The sequence below is a fragment of the Gavia stellata genome, chromosome 25 (assembly GCF_030936135.1).
Source record: "Gavia stellata isolate bGavSte3 chromosome 25, bGavSte3.hap2, whole genome shotgun sequence".
In the NCBI taxonomy this organism is placed as follows: domain Eukaryota; kingdom Metazoa; phylum Chordata; class Aves; order Gaviiformes; family Gaviidae; genus Gavia; species Gavia stellata.
In genome coordinates, this window is record NC_082618.1 from 547,746 (window position 1) to 567,855 (window position 20,110).

At 42.7% G+C, this 20,110-nt stretch overlaps 1 protein-coding gene across 1 annotated transcript in view; it reads left to right on the forward strand.

The window, feature by feature from the left end:
* The window catches only part of BAZ1B (bromodomain adjacent to zinc finger domain 1B), a 50,075-nt gene that overhangs the window by 14,673 nt on the left and 15,292 nt on the right, over positions 1–20,110 (forward strand). The window contains exons 6-13 of the mRNA XM_059829305.1: positions 812–1,009; positions 3,286–4,981; positions 9,367–9,505; positions 9,993–10,123; positions 10,635–10,746; positions 18,159–18,257; positions 18,679–18,856; positions 19,897–20,082. Of these exons, the coding sequence (XP_059685288.1) occupies positions 812–1,009; positions 3,286–4,981; positions 9,367–9,505; positions 9,993–10,123; positions 10,635–10,746; positions 18,159–18,257; positions 18,679–18,856; positions 19,897–20,082 (2,739 nt within the window). The remainder of the gene's footprint in view (positions 1–811; positions 1,010–3,285; positions 4,982–9,366; positions 9,506–9,992; positions 10,124–10,634; positions 10,747–18,158; positions 18,258–18,678; positions 18,857–19,896; positions 20,083–20,110) is intronic.

Below are 20,110 nucleotides of genomic sequence, written 5' to 3' on the forward strand. Positions count from 1 at the left end.
CTATACAGCACAATGTAGTACTTTCTGCCGGAGTTGTGGTATGGGAAGCAGGATGGCTGCGGTTGTCTGTGAGGCGGATGAGCCTGGCTCTTTCTGTATATAATTGGGTTTTGTGCGTGGAGACATCTGACAATTCCCTGGTACTGCACACGGAGTCACAGTGCTACAGTAGCTTTAGAGTGGTTGCTGTTAACTAGCTAATCTCTGGTCAGGCAGTTAATGAAACTTGGTCGAAGGCAGACTAGTTAAATCATGAGCAGCAGTTGCTGCTCTTGTTCTAACTGAGCTTCTCTGAGAGTCGTAGGTAGCTGCGCTTTGGGAAGCTCTGTGTAGGTGCAGCACTGCTGCGTGCTTTTTGTCATCTGTTTGCTAATTTGACAAGAGAGGCAGTGCTGACCTCAATTTAATGAGTACCACTTGCAGAGTTACTACTCTGGTCTCAGGAAAAAAAATCAAAGCAAAATAAATGTTAATATGTTAAAGCTTTTAAGTTAGTAGCAAGCACAAGCCAGAGGAAGGTCAGAGATAAAGCAGTGGGCTTTGGCAAGAAATCTGCAACATAAACTAATGTTTTTTACTTTTTTGGCTAACTGACTCTCCTACCAATCTCTATTGTGCATCTCAGTTCTGCAAGTTCTGTTTGGTTTGCTTTGAGTCTTTGCAAGAGAGCTTTGAAAGAGCGAAGATTTTGTGGAAGATTTTGTGGGCATGAAGCAGTACAATGGTCTTTGGTCCTTTCAGCCATATGATATATATTTATAATGTGGTTAGAAGTTAAATGTTAACAGTCTGTCTGCTTGTTATCTCCAAGATCATCAGCAATGTACCAGCAGATAGCTTAGTCCGTACAGAGCGTCCTCCCAACAAGGAGATCCTGAGGTACTTCATCCGTCATAATGCGCTACGGGCCGGCACGTGTGAGAATGCCCCATGGGTAGTGGAAGATGAGTTAGTGAAGAAATACTCTCTCCCCAGTAAATTTAGTGACTTCTTGCTTGACCCACATAAGGTAAGAATTCCTAAAAGTACATCCTTTGCTTTCTCACCCATTCCCCACCCTTAAAGAGTCTTGCCAGAGACTTCAGTGTGCCAGTTGGGTTTTGGTGCTCGCAACCTTACATAAACTTAGAGATGCAGAGCAGGAAGGCCCTCTCTTTGAAGATTGACCCTTTGTGAGGTGACACAGCTTGAACGTCTGAAACAGTGGTCTACTTTGAAAATTTGAGGTGTAACTGCCTTTTCTTGATTTTTCCAGTAGTTTACATTACTTGTCTACAAGTAAAGACATGATTTCCTGGTGCAAGACAAATGGAAGAGCTGTGGTCCTTACCTGGTAATGTCAGTTACTGGGCCCTTTTCATGGTTACAATGGAGCTGGATGTGTTTGACTTCATGATGCTTATTGGTTCTTGTATGGTGCTGGATTGAGTGATGCAGATACCACAAATTTTGTACTGATCACTCTAAGTAGCAGGGAAGTTTAGTGGGGTTTTTTATCCAGCCCTTTGTAATGACCAGCCAAATACACTGTTAACTGGGTAAATGCCATATCGTGAAATCTGCTGTTTTAAAATCCATCTTTGGGTGTAGAATGCACTATTTTGTTCATTTAGTAAACTCGCTTTGTCATGGACTTGGTCTTTGTCAAGCATTGTTCTAAAGCTAGAAGAGAAATATTTGCTATATCCCTTTTTCCTTGTCAGGAGGAGAACACCCTTTTCTAGCAAGCTTCTAATGGTCTTTTCTGGATGCTTGTAAATTTTCTGAAAGGGAAAAATAAATTCTTCATATTTGAGCCGTGTTTACCCTTGCTGTAGTATTTGGGGTCACTGCCTTCATAGAAATTAAAGTATTTGCTGGTGGTGTACAAATTCTTTTATTCAGCACACTGATGAATGGAGGCATACCTTTAGTATAAGAAAAATTATAAGAAGAATTACGCAACTGTAACATCTTCGATTTGACTTACAGATGTCCTGTGGCACTTTTATGGGTGGCACTTTCCGTAGTGTGTTTCCCACTTGGCATAGAGTTTGAATTTATGTTGAATTTTTAAATTTGGGAAGTGGCTGGAAAATGTATTAATCCAGAATTAGCGTTCTGACAAAATAACTTTGTATAAGTGACAGTTGGATATACAGTATGAGTTGTAGATCTGATATTTGTGAATTTGTAATTATCGTGATTCACATCAATGCTGGATGCTTTCAGCTTAGGTAATTCTCTTCAGCAAAGGTTTCAACACAGAACTTTTGTAGAATGCATTTTTGCAGACACTGGATTTGGTAATTGTGTGATCTTCAGTAAAAATAATGGGCTAATGAGGGCTCTTAAACTAAAGCCTTCAAGAGTGAACATCCATGAGCCAGAAAATCTGAATATTCCTATGGTAATTTTAACTTGATCACGTTTGTGTATGTCTGTTCTTAAATAATTGCTTCTTAGATGCTTGCACCTTTTGCTGTGCTTACCACTGTGGAATTTTTTATTGCTAATGAATCTCAAATTTTCAGCCCCTGTTTTCTGATAATTTTATCCCTAACCTAAAGGTTCTATCCTTGTATTTTATTTTTCACTTCTTGAAATATATTAGTATTCTGGTGCATCCTGAAACTGAACTTGAGATGCTGAGATAGTCCTGAAATCAGTTTCTCTTTGGCTCTGGGTTAAACTGTTCTGTGCTAAAAGTATGCTGTCAGGTAGGTTATTTCAGCAGCTTAAAATCCGTCAGATGTTCAGTCACATTACTTCAGAATTGAATCCTGTCTCACCTTCATTCCAGATGCTTTCAGGCAGTTCAGAAACCAGTCCCTGAACTCCTGTTGACCCATCACTTCTGTGCTCCTTCACTTTTCCTCTGGGTGGGGTCCAGGACTGAACCCTACATGACTCATTAAGAAATCTCTGGACAGAGGAATAGTTTTTGAAATTAATGTCAGCATTTTCCAGGCAAACCCCCTCCCTACAACCTTTTAAGCAGAAACAAAGTGGTTTTATGTAAAGTAGTAGGAAACATTTAAAATTCTTTGCAGTGTTTCATTTTATAAAGTTAAATGTGAACTTTCTGGAATGAGCTAATGACCTCATAACGAACCCAGTGACTACAACGCAAAATATTGAAAGCTATTGCAGAAGCCTGTTACCCTTAACGTATTGAGTACTCCTTGTTCATTGGAAAAATATATTAAAAATAAACATAGCCAAAAATAATTGACAGAAAAGGATCTAGATAACCTTTATTTACCTTTAAATATTAATATAAAATCATTCTTTCTTTAATTTTAGTATATGACTCTCAACCCCTCAACCAAGAGGAAGAGCTCTCGATCACCTGACAGAAAGCCTTCTAAGAAATCCAAAGCTGATGGACCATCCCTGGGCCAGCCACTGAGCCCTACTCTATGGTGCCACGTGCATTTGGAGAAATCTATTATTGGCTCTCCACTGAAGGTGAAAAACTCTAAGAATTCAAAATGTCCTAAAGAGGAGCTGGAAGAGGTGATGAAAATCGTGTCGCCTGCTAAACTTGGTTCTAACTTCCACATTCCAAAGAGGAGCCGACTGGGGAAGGGCAGCAACAAATCCTTGGACAAAAAGCAAAGAGGCAAAAGAGTTCTGAACGGGCAGAAGTCATCGGGGAAATCAAAGTCTCCTAGGAAAGGCTTGAAAACCCCTAAGATGAAGATGAAACAAATGACACTACTGGACATGGCTAAAGGTACCACTAAGGTGTCCAGGGCTCCCAGGAGTTCTGGAGGCACCCCTAGGTCTTCCAGCAAACCGCAGAAACATCTGCCTCCGGCAGCGCTCCATCTCATTGCCTATTACAAAGAAAACAAAGACCGGGAAGACAAAAAAAGTGCTCTTTCCTGCATCATCTCCAAAACAGCTAGGTTACTCTCAAATGAGGATCGTGCCCGTCTCCCCGAGGATTTGCGAGGGCTAGTACAGAAACGCTACGAGCTTCTAGAGCACAGGAAGAAATGGGCCACCATGACAGAGGAGCAGCGAAAGGAGTACATGAAGAAGAAAAGGGAGAAGCTGAAAGAGAAACTGAAGGAGAGGGCAAAGGAGCGGAAGGAGAAGGAGATGAAGGAAAAACTGGAAAAGCAGAAAAGATATGAGGACCAAGATCTTAAAGGGAAGACCTTGCCTACTTTTAAACTGGTTGATACTCCAGAAGGACTTCCTAATACGCTCTTTGGGGACGTCGCCATGGTGGTGGAGTTCCTGAGCTGTTACTCAGGGTTATTGATGCCAGATGCTCAATATCCCATTACAGCCGTTTCCCTGATGGAAGCACTTTGCGCAGAAAAGGGAGGCTTCCTTTATTTGAACCGAGTACTGGTCATTCTCTTGCAGACCCTGCTGCAGGATGAAATTGCTGAAGATTATGCTGAGCTGGGAATGAAGCTTTCTGAAATACCGCTTACTTTGCATTCTGCTTCTGAGTTGGTTCGCCTATGCCTACGCAAGTCAGATGTGCAAGAGGAAAGTGAGGTCTCAGATAACGTAGATGAAAGCAAGGATTCAGCAGCTTTTGAGGATAATGAAGTACAGGATGAGTTTTTAGAGAAACTGGAGACATCGGAGTTCTTTGAGTTGACTCCTGAAGAGAAATTGCGGATACTTGGAGCGCTCTGCCACCGGATTCTAATGACGTACTCAGTGCAGGACCACGTGGAGGCCAAGCAGCAGACATCAGCTGAGCTGTGGAAGGAGCGCCTAGCTATCTTGAAGGAAGAAAATGACAAGAAGAGAGCAGAAAAACAGAAGCGAAAAGAAATGGTGGCCAAGAACAAGGAGAATGGGAAAGATGAGCATATGATGGGAAGAAATGAAAAGAAAAAACCCGAGATGATGAAAATAGAGCACCGGGTGGAAATAGAAGCTGATGATATGATCAGTGCTGTGAAGAGCAGGCGCCTTCTTGCCATCCAAGCCAAGAAAGAGAGGGAGCAACAAGAAATACAAATGAGAGGTAAGAAAAATACCAGGAGAGCAGAGCACTTGCGTGTTGTGGAGTAGATGGGAGTAAGTTAATGGCAAAATTGACAGCCTATTTTCAAAAGCATTACGTGGTTTTAAGGGATTTACTCACTGGAGAAGTATAATTCAGCTGCTATGGTTCCTACGGCAGCTCAAAATCTGGGATGTTAAGAAGAAGCAATAACTCCTTCTAGATTTTTATCTGGGGGCATCTTTATCTGTGGGTACCTTTCTAATTCTGTCAGGCCCAGGAAGGTTGGAGAACAGAAAATCTGTTTTGGGGACAGAAAACAAAACAAAAAATTTGTCTATGTCCAAACATCTTCTGGCTCTTATGTACAGAGGAGATATTTCCTGCCTAAAAGCTAGTTCCTACAGCTGCTGCTGGCCTTGCTGCCATGCACATTGTCAGGTTGATGCTAGCAGCCCTTCTTCCAGATAAGGACTGAGGCAATACATTTCATTTGACAGTTTCTTACTTTAAAAAATTAGTTATGGATTTGTATAAATATAAACTGTCCACTCAAACCTCTATAAATCACAAGTTGCGATACCAAACTTCGTATGCCTCTGTGTAAGTAGTGCATTTTGCTAAGTAGTATGGAATACGAAGAGCAAGATGCTTTGGTATTACTCTTCAGGGATTTTTTTGGTTGTAAATGTGGGTACTGGACAGATGGAATTGGACAGCATAGCTCATCTAGGTTGTTACTTCCCTTCTGAAAGAGTTGGGGGACAAGCATCCCACATGGAACCTGGCTTATGTGCCTTAGCTGGAATCTGGGAGTATCTGTTCTAGGAGACCAAGAATAGGTAAATAACGTGGAATACTCTGAGGCTCCTAAGGAAGTAGACTGGATACAGCCATGCCTGACATTGATAGTAAATAGACCTTTCAGATCTTCTGTTAAGACCTGTGATTCTCAGAAGTATCAATAAACTGCTGAAGTTCTGGAACGCTGTCCTACTGCTCCAGAAAAACAAAATAGCAAGTATCTAATGTGTTGTAGCTGAATGGCCTCTTGGCCCCAGTTCTTGTACTGTTCCAGTTGTTGTTTGACAGCAAGTTCAAGTTGATAAGATTTTACTGCAAAATTAAATGCAGTTTGGACACTACTCCTTGGGATACTTCTTGTTGTTCTCACTGGATAGTTTGTACTAGTTATACATGAAGAAAAGCAATATTACATTGATGGAGGTAAGAATCATTTGGCTTGTGTGCTGAGGAAGTTTAATTCATCCTTTTGGACCCCACAAGGAAAACCAGGTCACTCTGGCAGGGAAGGAAGCATTAAGCATTTCATTAAGGTTTGAATTCATATTGCTTCCTTTCCACATAGCAAACCCCAACATTTCAGGCATCCAGGGCTGCTTCTACCCGTTAAGCAGTTGCTACCAGGCATAAAGGTACCCTCAAAGTACCAAAGCTCTTGGTTAATGCTGATGGTGCAGTCGTTAGGGCTGCAGGGTTAGCAGCTCGGAGCTAATCTGTTCAGGACATCAGACTTGGGGGCTGGTGTTGTTTCAGCATGGGAAAACCAGTTCTCCGTAACCACAATGAGAACTGCATCAGAGTGCTCCTACCATCACACAGGCATTCTGTGAGCTTTTTCAGCGTGCCGTCTTTCACACCACTTCAGTTGCATTTGCTTTTAATAGTGTTACTATCTCCGGGGGAAGTAAAAGAGTAGTTGCTGACGAAACACCTATTGTGCAGTCGTTCATATATATACATATATGAATATTGAACCACTGCACAATAGGTGTTTCATCAGCAACTATTCTTTTACGTGTGTGTGTATATATATATCTGGCAGTCAGAGGTTTCTTTTTTACCACTCTGACATCTGTAACACTGAGAGCCCTAACCGCTTTCAAGTTAAACCTCTCAAGGTTGTGGCCAGTGCTACGAAGCTAGTCTCAGCTGAAAAAAGAACCCAGTGTAAGAAAGCGTAAATGTTTGTTTTTTTTTTTTTAAATCTTTCTTAACTTCAAAAGAAGTCAGTACAGAGCTTCCTGTTGAGATAATGTGATTAATATCTGTATTTTCTTGATAGTAAAGTCAAGTCACTTCCATTTCCATATTACTGCAGCACTTACTAATTGTTCTTTTTCTTATCACTCCATGAAGCAATAGCTCGCATACAGTCTGTTGGAAGAAGCTTATACAGCTAACGAAGCCTGCTAGAGAGGAAAGTACCAATTGAAACTAGCTTGCCATCACAATTGAGAATGAGATGTGGGGAGGAATCCTTTAGTTTGGTGTCTTTGAGTAAATTTAAGTTTCTGTTCTTAGGAACCCTTTAGTTTGGTGTCTTTGAGTAAATTTAAGTTTCTGGTTTTTTCTTGCCTCTTCCTTGTTCTGGCACTTGATGGTACCTGCTGCAGCTGGTCTTTACAGTTGGATAGAAAAAATACCTGTCTTGTGAGCGCCCACGATATCCCATGTTGCAAGCATTGAAGAGTTTGCTGGCAGTATGGCTTGTTTTGGTTGGAGTCTTGGCTCTTGAGGGGAGGGTACTGAGGAGGAGGGAAGTGTACCTTGTGCTGGCATCAGGTGACGGCAGCAAGTCTTGAAGGTGTCAAGGAGAGAAATCCTGGGGGAATTGTATCACCTCCTCTCCTTCTAGTGGAAGGTGAGAATGGTACTTCCTGGAGTATGGGTCTCCTGATGTGGTTTGTGAGACTCGGATAGAGGTGACACGAGGCATTTGGTACTGTGAGAGTGGCTGTTGCTACTTGTTCTGATTTTGGCACTTTGATGTAGGGAGAGGTCATAAGGTTTAGGGAGCAGTTGGTATTTACAGGCATATGGGTTGTGCAGCTGCTTGTGTCTCGCAGGTATGGATTAACAGGACAATTTTGCCATGCTGCAATTACTGTAAGTTGGTATATTGTTGGTATATTATTATGTAAAAGCTGATGTATCAAGTTGGTATAACAAATGCAAGGGTATATTTTTTCAGCATGACTTCTCTAATCAGTCAGGATTGATTACCTTGGCAGGACTTCAGAGACTTACCAGGTATTTACTAATCAACTGTGATGAAACCTATCTTGATACAGAAAATGGCTGCAAGAGAAAGAGTAGGTGGTAGCCCTGGGAAAAATCCTAGCAAGAAGTTAGCTTTCTACCTGGGACAGCAGCCAGCATATGACCTCTATATGCTCGCTTTTACCTGCCCCACTCCACCCCACCCCTTCCATATAGTCTTATTCCATCTGCTTCAAACCCTCCTTTGTGATGCAAAGGTAAGTCTTCATTTCTTCATCCTTTTTATTTTTTTCCTCAAGTTTTTTCAGGACACAGAAGAATGTTGCCCATAGCCTTTTGTGCAAGCGAAGGGGTGATGTTTTTGTTAGCCTGAGGTCAGGCTCTGAAGAGCTAGTGTGACTCAATTTGACATTTTGTTCCTTTTTGTTCAGGCAGTTCTTAGTGAAAGTACACCTATTCTTCAGAGACTGGCAGAAGTGTAGAGGGACTCTTGAACCATCATGAGAAGTGTAAATCCTGTTGATCTTAATGTTTTGTCTCTCTGCAGAGGCTGCCTTGCTTCTTGCTCCTTGCCTAGAGATGTGAAATGACGTCTTTTGTTCTGTAAGACTTTTGCCAAGGAGCTTGTGATGCCAGGATTTAGGCCACTTCATATTTTTCTTTCGCCTCTTTCTTGTCAACAGCCATGGATAGTGAGAGCTACTGAAATTCCAATACTTCTGTCATGAGTACGAAACCTGAGGTTTCTATTTGAATGCTCTTCCACATCATGGCACGTAGGGGAAAGCATGAGGTGTTAGGAGACGTGACTCGGTTGCTATTGTGAGACAGTTGTGCCTGGAAGAGGCCTTGATTGTGCCAGATCTGTTTCTTTGGAAGGTAAGGTTGTGGGGAGAGCGTTCCCCATAGCTGCAGTTGTGGAAATGCAGGTGTCCATTAACCATCCCGACCTCTGTGGTGTCACAGCTGGACCACTCCCAGTGCTTGGGCTGTCCAGAGCAGAAGTTCTTGTCGTCGTATATTGTGCTGTAGTTAAAGATCTTTGACCCTGTTGTTGTATGGAGTTGCACAGCAGTGAATGCCACTTTGTTGATCTAGAATGAGAAATAATAATGAGGACTAATTTATCCAGATAATTTTTATCCACACTTTCTTCCTTCCTCAGCCCGGCTCATCCTTATGCCTTGACTTCTTAATAATTCTTGAGTTTTTTCTAGAATGGTGGGTGGAAGGGTGATGAAGGGTGGATGTCTGTGCTAAAAGTATATTAACCGAAGTCACCAATAATTTTTTTTACCCCCATGGTCTAGTAAAATAAAAGAGGATATTGATGTCTGGATACAATAAAGAAAGCTAATACTTCTCTTTGCTAATTCCACCAGTGAGGATGGAGAAAGAAGCAGAGGAAGAAAGAATCCGGAAGCATAAAGCTGCAGCTGAGAAGACCTTCCAGGATGGAATTGCCAAAGCGAAGCTGGTGATGCGCAGGACCCCAGTTGGCACCGATCGTAATCATAACAGGTAGGAAAGGAAATGATCCTGAGCTGCCAGCTCTCCCCTCTGAGAGGAGCTTTATCAGATAGCACCCCCAAGAAGTGATTGATACGGAGGGTGTTGAGTGGACTCCCTGGGTATTGAACTGGGGAGCAGAGCAGAAGAGAGTATGTAGAGTGTAATGGCCTTCACTGGTTTACCTGGACAGCTTTTTGAGGCCTTCCTGTGGAGGTCAGGATCCACTAGCCAGTGGAGCTTCAAGTGCTTGCATCAGTGTTCAAGACCCTCATTCCTGTTTTTTTATTAATTTTGTTGTACAGGAATGCTCTTAGCAATGGACTCTGATTAAAGGTTTTCATGTTTCTCAACTGTGCTAATATAAAGATATACATGCATTCAGTTTTTACTGAGTCAAGCACACAGATGCTTCTCGCCTCTAGGCAAATAAAGGCAGATGTGTGTAACTAGCCAGAAGAAGAGGACAGGTACCTGTTAACATTTGTGTTTCCTACAGGTATTGGCTGTTTTCAGATGAGGTTCCTGGCTTGTTCATTGAGAAAGGCTGGGTACATGACAGTATAGACTACAGATTTATCCTTCCCCATCAAAGAAGAGAAGATTTTAAAAAGGACTACAGCCCAGGAGGTATGATCAGCCTGCTTCTCTGTGGGTATTTCCTTTGTTGCTGTCTGACTCTTAGAATGGATTTGTGAATGTGAGAGAGAACTGTCTAGACTGAGTGTTTTCATGGGGATACTCTGATTTCAGCTTTCTTTTAAACTCTAGAAGCCTGCACACAGGAGAGTCTGATGCTCATGATTGTCTCCCTCCTGCTGCTGCAGGTCTTGAGACTGCCTGCAATGTACCTCATAAGGACCATGGGATACAATCACCTCTCCCTTAAAAACAGTGAGGCTGATGTCAATTGTGGACTAATCCCTCTGGTTTACTCTGAACCTGCTGAATTGCAATCTGCCAGACTTCTTGGACAAGTAATCAGTTGCATGCTGCAGAGAGTGAGGGTATCCATCACAATGCCAACATTCCACTGGTGGCAAGACTCCCAGATTAACCTGTGAAATAGTATCAAGCAGGACAGTCTTCTGTGGCTGAGTACGAACGAGAATACACTTGAGCTTGTGCTTTTCTTTTACAGACAAGCGGAAGAGCGCAGCCACCGATGGCAGAGTGAGCAAGCTTCATCGGTCTGTGCATGTTGCAGACCTTCCCGCAGAGACCACTGCACCCAAGCAGGGACAGAACTTATGGTAACACATGCTTTTATAGCTGCGAATTACTCAAAGCGTAGAGGTCAAGGAAACTAGACAGATTTCTTCTGATAGACCCTACTATATACCTATTACTCTTTCAGTACTTAACAGTTGGATTAGTTTAGCAACTCTCCAGGCCTCTGTTACTGATACTATTACTAGTAGTGAATGGCTAATAGGGCAGCCAGTCCAAGAGCCAGTGGAGCCATTATAATCAACCTAATTAATCAAACTTAAAGCCAGTATAAATTAAGCTGGTAAAATGCTACGTTGATGTATTGCTTTTTAAATATTTTATATTCAGGAGTATTGTTAACTTAAAAGAATTTCTGTGTGCTTTTTTCAGTATTGGTAAGCGTTACTTTAAAAAAAAAAAAAAAAAAGGAGGGGAGCAGTGACTTAGCTAAGTGTGTGTAGGTTTCCTTTCATGGTTCATCTCAGCAGACCTGAATTGTGGCACATGAAATTAAAGTCTTCATTGAGATCTTTGGAGCAGGCCTGTATCCCGCGTGTTCTTGTACTACGTGAGACGTGCAGAGCCATCCCCCAGCTCCTTGTCAGTGTCTTCTTCCTAGGCTTCACAGCAGACTGTGGTGGTGTCCATTTGTTCTCCTATAGCACCATGTCATGGGATTGATTTTTGTCGCTACTGATAGTTATAGCTTAGCAAAATTATTCTTCCGTGTTGACAGCCTGTTATCCCTTTAATGCTTTCCAATGCCAAGCAGTAGCCACCAACGTGTCTTCTAAGTGGATCAAATCTAAACACTCTACCATTGCGCATGTTTGATTGTGACTTGCTCCAGTAATTGGCCCTACCAATCTCTTTCATCTTTAAAGAAAATCTCCTATGTTGATTGTTGCCCAGTATGGTGAGGAGTGGTCAGCAGTGTCCCTGTGCCAGAAAATGCTGGCTACAGCTTTACCGACTAAACTGCCTGTGAAGGACTCTGCATTTTATTTAGATAACCCTGAGAATTAACTGCCACAAAGTACTTGCTCCTGCAGCTCCCCTATTAGCGGTGGCTTTTCCCCAGAAAACTTGGTCTTTGATAAATATCACCAGTCGTGAGCTTAGCTCCAAAGCATAGTTGCACTGCTGTAAGTCAGAGCTACTTTACTAAAGATGTTCCTGCTCCCCCACCAGGAACTGCCAAAGAGACTGAAATTTGTGGATGTCTTGATTCATCTGAACCATCAGAAACGAGTGCTGCCTCTTTGTATTGCTCTACCCCTTCTCTTTCATTGCTAGCAGGTCATAGGAGATAGCAGAGTTTCCTCTGCCTGCCTTCGCTCTGTCTAATATTGCCATGACAAATCTCCACCCCTTTCTCAGTCCAGTCCTTTGCACATCTTGTCACATGGCCAAAATTCAAGCAGTTGGGCTTTCCTAGGGAGTGGGTGCTAAACAGGAGGTTGTAGAGGGCAGTACAATCCACAGGGAAGTCCTCTCTGCTCTTTCTAACTGCCTCTTCATTTAGCAGAGGTGGCAAGATGTGTTCCAATAGAAGGACAAATTATATAAGGAAAACAGTAGCTTAAACTACTAGTGCATAGTGCTATAAACTGAAGACAACACAGAGCCCAACCGGATGAGTTAAGTAACACAGAATTCCTGCAACTTACAATTCCAGGCCAAACTTGAAAAAGCGTAGTATTTGATATTACAGCATTGAATTGCTCAGTCAAGTTGGCAACTCTCAACAACCTGCTGAGAGAGATCAGGGTGGTTACAAAGGTAGGAGTGCTTTGTAGAGTAACTAGTCATACAGCCCAGGAGAAGCAGCTCTTTGAATCAGGTCCTGTACGCTCTTAGGACTGAATTATATTCTGTTACTAAGAGCTGCTTTGTATGAAGTGACCATAATACGTGGTATTCTCCTTTTTTTAAAAAAAGAGCAACAAAACGCATTAAGAAACTTGTGTTGTGTTTTTTTTTTTTTTAAAAAAAAAGCCTAAAACGGCAGCCAAAAGCCTAAAATGCTTTCAGAGAGATTGTCTTAAAGTTTCCATACTAGATGGTCAAAGCAAGTGCTGCCTCTTACCTTTGAAAAAAAGGTTTGAGGAAACTTCGAAACAAAACAGCAGCAACAATCACAAAACATTCTCAGTATGGTTCACATCAGGATAAGGAAGCTATTAAAAGTAAGAAGGCCTACTTAAAAGCCGTGGTTGAGTCTAAATGAAGGAAATAAAAAGGATGATAAACTGAAGTACAGACTAAGGGCGAAACAATTTTTTTTTTTCTTTGGTGAACAGTCTTGCTTCACAAGATCTGTTGTTACAGCGCCTGCCTTAGGATAAGAGGGAAGCTCTTCTCATGAGTGAATAATTGGCTAAGAAATACGAAACAAATTACAGAAACACTCTAATTTGCATGTTCAGCAGGAAGATGGAGAGTAATGCTAGAGGAGAATGGGGAAGTCTTCTAAAGAAAGAGGATTTTCTTTTGATACAGAAAAAAGGGATCAGGAAGTTAAACTAGCAAATGGCAGTTTTGAAATAGAGCAGAAAGTACTACTTCAGATCGTACAGCTGATAGATGCAACTCACTGCTACCAGCTGCTGTGGATCTTCAGATTTGTACCTGTTCAAAGCACCAGTTGGACAAATTGCTGAAAGAGGAGTTCATTGGGGAGTATTGAGCACAAAGGTTCTTGTCCTGGCACATGAGGAAGTCCTCAAACCAGCAGATGCTAAAATTTGTAGGGGCAGGTCGAAGAAATGTCACTGCATGCCTGCTCTGCCCTTTTGCCACTCAGAAATAAGATACTGAGTGGGATTTATTTTTTTTTGCCTGGCTCTTACACCACCGCGTCTTTGATTTCTGTCCTTTTTGGTACCTGCTAGGAAAGACTGCTAACAATCACAGCACTTGCTGATTTTTTTTACTGAGAGTATCATGCCTGTGTGCATTGTTCTGCCAAGCAGGTTGGCGGTGTCAGGATGTCGAGGTAAAGCAATGCAAATGGAAGATCTGGGCTAGATGTATTAGGCCTTCGTGCCCTTAAAGTGAGCAGGGTGCACAGTGGCAGCTTTTCAAAGAAAATGTAACCACTTCTAACTTAGCTTTCTTCTGTGCTGTCTGCATGACTTTCTCCTAACTGACAGGGCCACCTAAAGCCATTTCTGCAGATAAGCAGTAAGTTTCCTCAGCTGAAAGACTTTTCTTTAAAGCTCTAGAACTGCAGAGAGCCTGTTTGCTAAGTACCTATCTGACAGCTGTCACCATTTACAGGTAGGCTTCCACAAAGACAAGTGACAACCTGAAAGCTGTTATTTCAGGGGATAGCCAGTAACCAAAACTTCCCCCTGAGGAAAGAAATCCATATTCCTATTACTGTATTTTCCTCTGTGGCCACTGCCATTGATCTCTCCAGTCTCAAGGACTCCCATGAGTATAGATCGTTATGGAAGAGTCTCCTCCTTGGGTGCTTTTTGCACATCGTCCTTGCACGCTCTGAGAAGCCCTGAGACCACACTGAAGTCCTGGGATATCTACACCCCGTGTTGTGTGGATACAAGGACTTGTTCAGCTATAACTCATAACGTTAGCATGTGGTGCATACGAAGTTTCATTTCTTTGTGTTCTGCTTTAACTCCTGCCATCTGTCTCTTTTTCCTTGTAGTACATCTCTAACATGGGATTGAGAGTAGCGTCACAGTGCATATAGAGCATCTTTAGTTTTACCCTTTTATACTCTAGAGCAATGAGACCTTGAAATGAGCACCAAATTAACTCTGTGAATGGTTGTATTTCACAGTCCTGCCCCTTTTCTCCTTGAGGGTGGGAGCTGGTAGGACATTGATAAAATACTTCTGCCAAGAGCTACATAAACATATCTCGTAGAAGTGGTTTCTGCTTTCAGTACTTTGTCCCCAAAAAGAAGAGGGCCCAGTGTTCGGTCCTAAAAGTGCAGAGGCTGAATCATTGTTCTCGTTCAGAATCACACATTCTTGGTTACTTCTGTCTTCTCCAGACAGATGGTCCAGTCCCATTTCTAACATTGTGCACCACTGTCCCTGATGTTGATGTATATTAAAAAATCTCCCTGTTTAAAGCTTCTGGGCACGTGGTCCCTGAAAAAGTCTTTTGTCCGTACCATAGTGCTTTGTGAGCTGTGTACATGCTGGTCTTTCCTGCAAGAACCACAGGTTAATCACAACCTTTGCAGTATATTAGTGTGCAGGAGACTTCTTGCTCATCCTGGTCAGAAAGCAGTTGAATTTTGGAAACAGTGGCATCTCTGCAGAGTAACTCCCGTTGTTCTTCATCTATTAGGAATACACCATGATATGGCGGGTCCCCTCAGCAGACAATTTGAGTTAACCATGAGTGGGTGCTGACAGACTCCATTCTCACGCCTATATTCTACAGATGGAGTTCCCCTGTTTCCACCAACCCTCCAGAGCAGGTACTGGTCCTGGCCTCCTCTAGATGTTGTCCTCTTGATTTCTTCATTCCCTAGTCTGCAGTCCAGGTTTTATACCTTTCTCTGTCCCTTGCAGCCTGTAGCCTGAGAACAGGTAGGAATATTCAGCCTGAGTGAATACTGAGAGCTCCTTTTGACTTGATGCTTGTGCCGTTTGTCCCCTCTGTTTTGATTGCTGACCAGTCTGCTGGCTTGTGCTGCCAGAAATACAAGAAAAGAATCTAGGCTGTTATTTAGGCATGCATGAAGCCCTTACCCTAGTCACGATTTCCCCCTTTCAGATCAGTTTGAAGACCTCCACCTGGTCTTGACTCTCCCAAAGGCATCTTTCCCATCACTCTGGATTGTGTTATTAAGCTCTGTGTCAGGCCACGTGAAGGGCACCGATTGCCTTCCCCTCCCTCTTACCAAGACCCACAAGCTCATAGCCGTTGCCTCCCCCGTTTAAAATGCCAGCCCTGCCTTGCTATATCTGTGCTCTCAGCCTCGTGCTGGTTGAGCCCTAGTTGAAGGTGCAGGTGGTTCCTTCAGGTAGTAGGCAGTGCACGGAGCTAGGTTGAGAACCAGGAGCTGTGGCTGCACAGAGCAGGAAGGTGTCACCAGTCCAACTAACCCAAGTACCTCTTTGCTGTGTTTGTATTTTGCTCATTTGAGTTCAAGCTGATGTAGAATTGTTCCCTCTCCCGGAAATGCCAGTTCTTACTCTCAAGGCGAATGGGGAAGCTCAAGTACCTGTTGCAGATGTTCTCCCTTCCCTGTCCCATTTCCTTTTCAGCAGGAACAAAGTTGTTCCAGGGCTTAAGCCTAGCTTTCTTAAAAGGATGATACCTGCTTTCTCACGCTGGCCAGCAGCCTGTTTTGTCTTTCCCCAAACCACATAACACTGGATAATCCAAGTGCCATATGCTAACTGTTTCCAGTGCCCTTTCATTTTTACAGCAAGACAAAGCTGTGCGGGGAATTCCCCCCTTAGATTTGCAGCCATGGGGGAAAGCTGAGAAAGCTCGGTCAGGTCTTCTCAGATATTTTTCCAACTGGATCCCGTAGTGTATCACCAGCAGTGACATTGTTTCATCATGACCTAGGCAACCTTCTCAACATGCCTGAGAAATAGTCCTCTGCTGGGTATCTGCAGGGCAACTGTTTTGAAGCTCGGTTTATGCCATTCCCATATTGTGACAGATTCTTCATACTGAAAGACGGCTTAGGACCAATCCCAAGATTTGCCCCAAGGGTTTGGAAGTAATTTGATACCAAATATTCTAGAGAAATTTCTCTTTATTTAGCAGAAGTCCAGTAGACTTAGAAATGCTAGTCCTTGCAGTGGTCTGTCTGTAGACCTTCCAGTGAATGTAAGAATGCTAATTAGTCACCACAAGTGGCATCTAGAAGAAAAAGACACAAGTTATATTGTTACAGGTTTGTGTGAATGCCTGTTGGATCCCAGGACCAGCTCTTAGTTGCTACTACTTTTGAAGTGCCTGTGCTAGGCTGTAGTGGGTGAAAGATACTTGGAGCTGCTCTGTCCTGTTTCTCACAGGGAGGGTGTGCAGAGGATAGTGGTGGCCAAAAGATTTGATCTCAGTGTGCGAAGTGAGGATGCTCCGCAGGGTTGGAGTATACTGAAGCAGGTGACTGGCAAGAAACTATTTTTCTTCCATTTTTAAACAATCAATCCTGTGTTTTATTAGAGTAATTAATTTACTAACTGAATGCAAATTGTGAGGCCATTCCCCTAATATGAGCATACTAGAACTCTGAAATATTTTCTTTTCAGATATGATATTTAGGAAGTATTTCTGCCAGAAAAATAAGCATTGTGGATACTGGTATTCCCATAGGAGTCAGAACAGCATCTTTCTCTAGTTGTTGCTTGGCTCATCTGAGCTTGTGCCCAAGAAAAATTAGATCTGGAGTCTTCTCTGTGGCTGGTAAGGATCACATAGTGGTCCTTTGCAGTTGTTTCCATATAAGGTTGATTTTGCTATTCCCTCACTTCCCTCTTCTAAGGAGTAATCCTCTTCTAGAAGATAAGGAATTAGTCTTATTTTCTGGAAATGAGCTCTGAAGCTCAGATTGAATCCCCGCCCCCATCAGGTGAGGATTCTCCATGGCATCCTAGAGTAGAGTTGGAAAAAAAAGTTGAAAGGAGCAGAATTTCAGGCTGTCTTAAAGCTAGTTTAAATCTACAACCCAGCATTAAAACTTGATCGTACTCTGGAATTGCAGAGAGAATGCCCTGTGTAGAGAACTCTGCAAAAATTTTCCCCTTTGAGATTCAGCTAACAGCCGATTACTGTTGCCATCCCGAAGGACTTTCTGAGCAGAAAGATTTAAATCTTAACAAATACCGTTTTCACATACTGCATTTGAGCTTTCAAGTTAATGTGAGCTTCTTAGAAAGAAGGACTTCTGCACTTGCAGGGGGCATGGCCTTCACAGTCACCAATCTACATCATCAGCAGTTGTGGTATGAGCTGGGCCATACCCTTTGTTGATCTAGGGACTTCTTGGGTTAATGAAAGAAGTCGAAGGCTCTGCAGAAAGAATGATTAAACTGCCATGCTATGCAGTGCATAGCAAGTTAATCTCTTTTAGCGCATCTAAAATGACATTCAGATTACTTAAACTGATTGCAACTTAGTGAATCTAATCCCTGGGGTAGATGACTAAATTCAAATGCCAATGTTTTGATAAACTTAAGGGAGGGGGGAAATCTATAAATCAGTTCTGTGTTTATTTTGTTTTTATTTTTCTTACCCTGGAATTGGCTACATTTGGGGACCTTGAAATGAGGCCAGTCTGAGTCAGAATGCTTATGCCAGCATTACTGGAAGTGTTTCACCTTGCTCCATGGGGTTGGGATATAGGTTATTTGTCATCCCTGCCTACTAATACTTGTGAACTATTTAGAAGAAGGAATTGTCTTGCCACAGAGATATGTTAGCTGATGTTGGTGCATTTTGTATCTTTCAGGTTTCTCTGTGACAGTCAGAAGGATTTGGATGAGCTGCTGAATTGCCTGCACCCACAGGGAGTAAGAGAGAGCCAGCTAAAGGAGCGTTTGGAGAAAAAGTGAGCCTGCTCTTTTTTCTCTGTGTGTCTTCTCAAAGTCAAAGAGTATCCTCATCATAGCAAGCCTTTCCATTCCTGGGGCAGCATTCTGCGCTTTGCTTTGACTGTGCCTGTGCTGAAGAGGGGAGGATATTGAGGATGAGAAATTGCTCTTTTTCTTGGGCAGTTAACTACAGATCCTTGATAAGTAATGCTCTAAACTGTGAAGAAGTTCTGTCAGTCTTTAAATTGCTCCTTGCAGCTGGAAACAAAGGCAGTGCTGTTTCACTCAGAACTACCACGTGCTTTCAAGCATCTTTGAAAGAACGTTCTACGCTGGTGGAGCATGTAGATCACGATGGATACCATTGTTGCCCCAGTGCCTGCACAGCTCGCAGGGCAGTGGCCTGCATGTATTCAAAGGTTGTTTTTGATTTTCCAGGTATCAGGACATCACGCATTCTATCCATTTGGCTCGGAAACAGAACTTAGGCCTCAAATCCTGCGATGGCAACCAGGAACTGCTGAACTACCTCCGAAGTGATCTAATTGAGGTTGCAACTCGGCTGCAAAAAGGAGGCCTGGGATATGTTGATGTGACACCAGAATATGAAGCAAGAGTGAGTGAACAGGCAAAGTAGTACTGAGTGAGACAAGTGCAAGCTGATACTTTCTGTGGAAGGTCTTGAGTCCTTTGTTCTCCTCAGACAAGAGGATCAGGAAAATCTGTTTTCTCATGTGTCCTCTCTTTATAAACTATTATTTCAAGATCACACAGCTGCTGGCTTGAGGTCCTTTTGGTGTAGGTGGGTCATAATGTTGGAGCTAGGTGTTCTGCACGGCTGTCTAATTGTCCCATTTCCTTCATCTGGTGGTGGAATTCTTTATGGAGCATTTGCAGAACTTTTTGTAGCTGATTTTTAGCTTCTGCGTCAAAGCCAGCATGTCTTGTTTTCCGTTTTTGGAGGGTTTTTTCATGAATTCAGACCACTTTAGGCTTGAGGTAATGATTGTGTCCCAGTTCCAAGACCTAAAGGATGTTCTGTTCATGGGTAATGTCAGCACAAGGAAGTTACTGTGCAGTGAACTATAGTACAATTTTTTAGTGCTCTGGCTAGTTCAGCCTAACTTACGTGAGCATTACTGGTGCACTGAGTGTCTTTAGGAGGGGATAAATCTCCCTGGTGTGGGTACAGTACACGCTCCTGTGACTAGTGCATGCGCCTCCTACCAAAGGATGACATTGTCTGGCTTGGAACGCTTAAAGCTCTGTTTAAGCTGCATCCTGAGTCACTGCAGAGACTTCCCTGTGTAGATGAGACCATAAGTGCTAAGAGGAGGGGAAAAGTGAAGTCACTAAGGGAGTGCAAGAATAGCTTAGGGCTTGGTCATCATGGATTTGGGGTTTGGGGGGTTTTTGGTGTTCTGTTGGGGTTTTTTTCAAGGCATGATGCTTTTTTCTGAACAGTGCTATGCAAGATCATCAGCTACGTATGAACTCTAGCAGAAGCAGCAGCAATATGTTGATTCCATAACCAAGTGTGGTAGATAATAACACTGCATTAAGTATCACATGTATCCATTTGCAGGACAGACCCACCTAAAACAGCACAGAGAGTAACGTTACAACTGTTACGTGAACATATGCTCTTCCTAACAGGTATACTCACTAGAGAGCTTGAAGGATTTTGGAGAGTGTGTGATTGCACTCCAAGGTGGTGTTGTTAAGAAGTTTCTGCAAGGTTTCATGGCCCCCAAGCAGAAGAGAAGGAAACATCAAGGAGAAGACTACATTGCCAAGGCTGAGGAGATAGATGAAGACAAAAAAATGGCAGAAGAAGCTAAGGTATTGTTCACTTCAGGGCTCTGTTTCG